The 6,770-nt window shown below is 55.2% G+C and overlaps 1 protein-coding gene across 1 annotated transcript; it reads left to right on the forward strand.

The window, feature by feature from the left end:
* Window positions 1-4,416: 4,416 nt before the first annotated feature.
* Window positions 4,417-5,922, forward strand: XBP1 (X-box binding protein 1; the record flags this gene model as incomplete). Its single annotated transcript, XM_081842368.1, is given in 6 exon segments — window positions 4,417-4,444; window positions 4,447-4,729; window positions 4,828-4,924; window positions 5,013-5,171; window positions 5,257-5,450; window positions 5,707-5,922. Coding segments are annotated over 6 exon segments (951 nt in total). The 3' UTR covers window positions 5,897-5,922.
* Window positions 5,923-6,770: the final 848 nt, after the last annotated feature.

Raw genomic sequence — 6,770 nt, forward strand, 5'->3', positions numbered from 1 at the left:
GCACCGCGCACACCCCCGATGCCACTCCGGAGCCTTTAAAAAGGCTCCTTTACAGTAAAGGGGGGCGCAAATGGTGCCCGCCGAGTCTCCTTGTTCACAGGCTTCCACGCCTGTGATTTTAGGGGTCCCCGCTTCGCCGTAGCGGTCAGACCCGAACTCATGAAGCAGTCCTCCTCCGGAGCTCGAAGGGAGGATCGCCATTAAGCGCTGGCGCCGACCGGAAGTGAGAGAACGAATTGTAGAGGGGTATTGGAGTCCTCTCTAGGGCGGCAAGGCTTCACGGAAGCCTTGTCGCCTGGAGGAGTCCAGTCGGAATGTTTGGAAGCGTGGGCTCCCATTTCCTCTAGTATGTATAGTGGGATTTTCGTTAACGATGTACACTAAAAGACAGAAAGAATGGACACACAAGGAAAGGGACAAAGGGAAAGGGGGCCAGAAAAAGAATATTCTTTCAGTATTCGGGATATCTTTGACTAGCACAATTCCTACCTATCAGTAAACTATAAATGACTTGTCTAGGAAACCACAGGCACAAGCCTGGAAAACCACAGGTCTCTTCACCCGGAAAACCACAGGCACAAGCCTGGAAAACCACGGGTCTCTTCACCCGGAAAACCACAGTCGCAAGCCTGGAAAACCACGGGTCTCTTCACCCGGACAATAACCACGGATCCGGAATTCTACCTCAGCGCAGTTTACAAGACTAACCCTAGTGTGGGGCCCCAGTTTGTGAACCTCCCTCTCTACCATCCACAACAGCCTCCTGCCTAGCCTTTGAGACTTATTTTGGGGCTCCCTACTGAACGCCTGCGCAGTGCAGTGCCAGATCGGGGTCCGAGAAAACAAAGTTGTGAAAGGAAGCAAATGATGTTGCGTTCTCACGTACACGGGTAATCCCCAACACGGGTCGCCGAGCAGAAGGGGCGGCTTCATTTGCATAGACAGGGGGAGGGAGGGAGGGAGGGAGAGAGGGAGGGAGGGGGAGAGAGAGAGAGAGAGAGAGAGAGAGAGAGATTTGCAAGGATGCCTCCGGACGACTCCGAGGGAAGACGCCAGAGAAATAACAAAGTTCCGCGTTTTCCCCGGTCAAACTCCAAGAGGGAAATCAGGGGAGAGAAAAAGAAAGTTTAGGACGTTCCTGGTCAACTCCGAGGGGTAACATCAGAAAACAACAAAGGTTCCCCAGTTTCCCCGGTCAAACTCCGAGAGGGAAATCGGGGGAGAGAAAGAGAAAGTTTAGGACGTTCCTGGTTGACTCCGAGGGGTAATGTCAGAGATAGAAGGAAGAAAGGTCCAGCTGTTGTGGGGACGTTGCTTTTCCACCCCCTCCCAATGTATTTACTTCAAACCATACTCACGTTCGTAGATGTCCCTTGTGGATCCCGGGATCCTTTCTCTTTAGCCAGCTTGACCTTGCCTTTGCTCCTCCTGGTTGGGCTTTTGGTGACGATTGATTACCGCCCGCAAAGAGGAGGCAGAGAGAGGAAAAAGGGATCCCCGGGCTAAGGTTGCCCAGTGGCACCCGATCCCCTCTATCTCCCCTCTCACCTTTACAGGAGAACCAAGTGTCCCTGAGCACGGTCGCCAAAACTGTTACCAGAGAATCTGAGGGCTCCCTTGGGCAGAAATCAAGACAACAACAAGAGCAATTTGGAGCAAATCAGCAGCCTGTAGGCTCGGTCTTTATTGAAGAAAAAAACTGTCGCAACAGGACTCCCACCGCCCACAAGGTGAAGCAAGATGGAAGCCCAGAACAAAAGAAGACCCCAACTTTTATTAGCTCCTAATCCCCTAAGTTACACCCCTAGAAATACATCATATTTACATCATGACTACATTAAAAATAGGAGGAGTCGGGGAGGGGTTGTACAGGTAATCTGAATATCCTGACACCTGAGTCATTTTCAGGAAACAAAGGGAAAGGTGCAGTTTCCTGCCCCCTGAGGGGAATCCGGTCACAGTCCCTTTGTCAGAGTCTGTGTTGAATAGACAAGTGTATGCAGTTCGTTGTGTCCCTGATAGTCTTCTGTCTGAGCCCATCAAGATGACTATCAAGGTTGCCACGTCAACTGGGAAGGGCTGCAGAGTATGTGCCTGCTCGGTCAAGGGATTATGGCTGGCTGGTATCAGTCCACCCCCTTTGATAGTCCTTGTAATCCGAAGCAGAACAAAAGTGGTCCGGTGAAAATCCGATATACGGCTGATTTATAGTGAATTTATGAAGAATACTGTCCTTGAAGTTCAAAGCACTTTCGCCTTCCCGGAAGCGGTTTGCAACATTTTGAATAAATCAGTCACGGTCAATTGGACTCGGAAACTTTGTATTTGAGAGCTGTCAAAGATAGAGAAGCGGGCGCCTGCTGCCTGCAGTACCTGCGTGGCCGCCACCAGGGGCGCTGTTCGGTAACGCTGATTGGCCGAAACGGCAGCTGATTGACCCTGAGTTCAGACAGTTGGTCTACCCATAATAAGGATAGGGCGAGGTAGAGTGTTACGGTCCACTAAGGGAAAATATACGAAAATAAAAGGGGTTCCGTGCGGAGCTGTCAAGCTAGCGCTTCCTTATTTACGGAAGGCTTTTAGGGGATGCCCCTCTAGAAGGGACATCTCCAGGCTCGGGGAGGGGTGTGTGTGTGTGGGGTGCTTGTGCATTACATTGTAATGAAGGGGGGGTCTCCTGCTACAATCATTCCCAAAATATAATTATAAATGAGCTCCTTACCTATGTGCCTTAAATATGTATACAAACTCTATGAGAGGTGTGAGCTTGCTTTTGCTGGAAAATCTCATTTATATTACCGGTAGGTGTAATTTGAGACAAACTCTGATCCCTTCATAAACACAAAGAAGCCATTCTCTTTTCTGATCTTTCATATGTATCAGAACTGAAAATCCCCATTCATGCTATGTCATGGAGAGACTGTAGAAGAATAGTCAGTGGTGTTGAACAGAGGTATGGATACTGTTTCTGGTTGTATATCCAAAAAGAGTCCAGTGACATTTTCAAGGTGCAATCATTGGAAATGGATGTCATTGTCTCATCCTGAACAGCTGCGATTTGCAAAGGAGTCTATAAGCCAGTCAAAATTTTATGTAGACAGTGATGCAAAGTACTAAATCCTTCCTACCATGTTCCTGTATGAGGCTGTTCAGTTCACTGATTGCTTGCCATCCTCTCCTGCCACAGCAGTGCCGAGTGCCATACCCTCCGAGAACCACTGATCCAAGTCATGATACATAGTTGTCACTAGGTGACAGCTGAAGGAGAGCCAAAGATCTTGGAGAACAAGTTGAAGGAGAGCCAAAGACAATTGCTAGCCCCTCAAGGGAGCTGGTGGAAAAGCCTCACTTGATTTTCTCCTTTGCTACCTTCCATCTGTTTCTGGCTTAATCCAGCCACCCCACTGAGCTCTGCCTACTGCAACCAGTCCCTGTCGCCATCACTGCCCCTGTGAGAGGGACGCGTGGCAGAGTAGCTGTTGTGTGCAGCAGTGGCGTAGCGTGGGTTGTCAGCACCCGGGGCAAGGCAAGTAATTTGCGCCCCCTAACCCGTGGATTTTAGTAGGGGTAGAGAGCTGCGAGTGCGAGCGCCCCCCCCCCCAGATGTTGCGCCCGGTGTGGCCGGCCCCCCCCTGCACCCCCACGCTACGCCACTGGTGTGCAGGGCCAGAATGGCATGCTGAAGAAGGGCACAGTGCCCCCTCTGCAGTTTGCAGAAGGAGGGCCAGGAAGAGGGGCAAGGGTGCATAGGGAGAGTGTCCTTTGCAAAGGTCTGGCCCCACCTTAACTTCAGGAGGGAGGGCCCAGCTCGTCAGCGCTGCCCATCTCCACAAGGCCCCTGGGTCTGGGCCCAGGCTCACCTGCTGCCTCCAGAATGGCTTCTCCCAGGAGAAGGGACCGAACAACTCCTGTGTGAAGGACGCCGGCATCCTCGGGAACTTTTTACTTTAGAGCCAAGAGGAGTAACAGGGACATGAGAGACAGTGTAAAATGTTCCATAACCCTGGAAGCTGGAAGGGTGGGGACCAGGGGGCGGGAGGCCCCAGGCGGCGGGGGGGGGGCGGGGACGGGGACGGGGGCGCAGGGCTCCAGGGCCAGAGGCAGCCTAGGCTGCGAAACCGCGGCTGCGAGCGAGGCTCTTCGGCCTGGGCGGGCGCTGGGCGAGGGGAGCCCGCGGCGGCCTCGTCCACCCGCAGCCACGCTCTCCTCCCGCTCCGGCCCCGCCTTCGCCCTCGTGCGGGCGCCTCGGGGCAGAGGCGGCGCCCCTCTGCGGGGCTTCTGCGGCTGCGCGCGAGGGCGGCCAACGTGGCGCTGCTTGGGGGGAAGGGCGAGAAGAGGGAGCATGCGCAGCGCGGGCGGTTCCTCCGGCTGACGCAACCGCCAGCTGCCCAATGAGCGCGAGCCACGACGTTAGCTATGCGGAAGGGTCTGTGGGCGAGCCAGTCCGCGGGGCGAGAGGGACCCGAGAGGAGCCGCCGCCGCCGCCGCCGCGCCGAGAGGAGCAGCAGCAGGAACCAGCCGCCGCCGCCGCCGCCATGGTCCCCCTGCCGGTCCCCGCAAGCGGGCCTCCGCCTCCCCACGCGCGGCTGCTGCTCTTGCCGGCGGCCGCCGCCGCCTCCTCGGCAGCCGCGCCGCCCGCCCCCGGCGCGGCCTTGTCTCCGCCGCCGCCGCCGCCGCGCAAGAGGCAGCGCCTGGCGCACCTCAGCCCCGAGGAGAAGGCGCTGCGCCGGTGAGGGGAGCAGGGAAGGCGGGCGGGCGGGCGGGCGGGCAGGAAGGGGGCTCCGGAAACGGGCCTGGCCGCTGACAGCCTGCCGCCTCTCTCCGCAGGAAGCTGAAGAACCGCGTGGCGGCGCAGAGCGCGCGGGACCGCAAGAAGGCGCGCATGGGGGAGCTGGAGCGGCAGGCCGTCGAGCTGGAGGCGGAGGTAGGTGGGCCAGGGAGGGCAGCGCGGGCCGGAGAGGGCTCCCGGGGCCGCATCCCGCCGCTCAGCGCCGCCTCTCTCCTCCCCGCAGAACCAGAAGCTGCTGGCCGAGAATCAGGCGCTTCGCGAGCGGACGCACAGCCTGGCGCGGGAGAACCGGGAGCTGCGCCTGCGCCTCGGGCTCCCCGCTCTGGAGGCACCGCCCGCAGGAGCAGAAGGAGGGGCAGCACCGACGGCAGTAGCGCTCAAGGTAAGAGAGCAGCTCCAAGAGGCCCCACCTGTCTCCCCGAACTCGAGCGCTCACCTGAGTCTCTCTCTTTCCTTCTCCCTCAAAGGTGGAGATGCTGGAAGAAGATGAGGGGGAGCAGCCCGAGAGGGGCAGCACCACTGGGGCAACGGCCGGGTCCGCTGAGTCTGCAGCACTTAGACTACGTGTTCCTCTGCAGCAGGGACAGGCCCAGCAGCCGCTTGCCTTGGTGGTGGTGCCCTCTGCTTGGATCCAGACAACTCTGATTCTTCAGATTCTGAGGTGAGTTGCAACCCTTTCTGGCCTGCTGTGCACAAATGCAGATGGAACATGGACCCCTTTGGCTTCCTAGAGCACAGCTCAGACTGGGCTTCATCCCACAAAGAACGGCCTTGATTTCCTCACATTCTCACAGCAACCGCTAGTCACCTTACTTTCACCAAGGGGTTAGGCAGGTTGTTAGGAGCTGGGGAGCTGACTGGGACATCTTGGAATGGGATGTTTTTTGTGATAATGAGAGGACTTATTCCTTTTGCAGTCTGATCTCCTCTTGGGCATTCTGGACAGCTTGGATCCAGACTTGTTCCTGCACTATGGAGGAAGTGCAGAACCAGCCTGTGTGGAGAAGTTGCACCAAGAAGCGAGTGGAGAAGCAGATTCCTTACCAGCCTCCCCCAGTTCCTCTCTGGGGTCCACAACACCCAAGCTGGAGGCCATTAATGAACTGATACGGTTTGACCATGAGTATACCAAACCCTTCTTCCTGGAGATTGTGGCGGAGGGGGAGGGCCAAGCCAATATGCTAGTGAGAATAGAGGAAGTTGTTCCTCCCTCCTCTGAAAGCGTCCCCCTGGAGTACCCCATCTCTGTCAAGGAGGAGCCTGTCAATGTTCTCTTACCTGAGCTGGGCGTCTCCCACCTGCTCACCTCAGACCAGAAGCCTCAGCTCACCCCCTGTCTGCTAGATGCTTCCAGTGATTCAGGTTACGAGGGCTCCCCTTCCCCTTTCAGTGACCTGTCCTCCCCATTGGACGCAGAGTATGGCTGGGAGGAGGCCTTTGCCAATGAACTTTTTCCGCAGCTGATCAGTGTGTAAAAGAGTCTCTGACTCCCCCAGTGAACCCCTGCCCTCACAGCCAAAAGGAGAGCAGGGCCACTTATAAAGAACATTCCTCTTGAAAGTGTTTCAGCAGAACCTTAAGTATTGTTCTCATTTGTATGTTTTATCTACCCAACATTTGCCTAATGCAGAGATGAGGCGATCTAAGAAATCGACATTTTACAGGGTTAGAAGTGGGCACCTGTGCTCTTTGAGTAAGACATTGCCCTATGAGGGGTGGGTGGGTTTTCCCCTTTTCATTTATGTAAATAATGGGGCAATTTGGGATAGAAATCTTTTGTAAAACAAAAAAGTGTAATAATTATTTTTCCTCCGCTGCATATTTAAACAATTATCTGCAATTAAAAAAAATGGAAGTGATTTCTTGCCTGCCTTCCCCACCCTATTAAACGTGTAAAATACTTTTCCTATAGACAGTATTGCACAATTGCTGGCAATAAGGTGGTTTAGGGTTTGAAGAAAGTTTAATATTATTTGGGCAG

Source organism: Podarcis erhardii, assembly GCF_964252035.2.
Source record: "Podarcis erhardii genome assembly, chromosome: 15".
Lineage (NCBI taxonomy): Eukaryota > Metazoa > Chordata > Lepidosauria > Squamata > Lacertidae > Podarcis > Podarcis erhardii.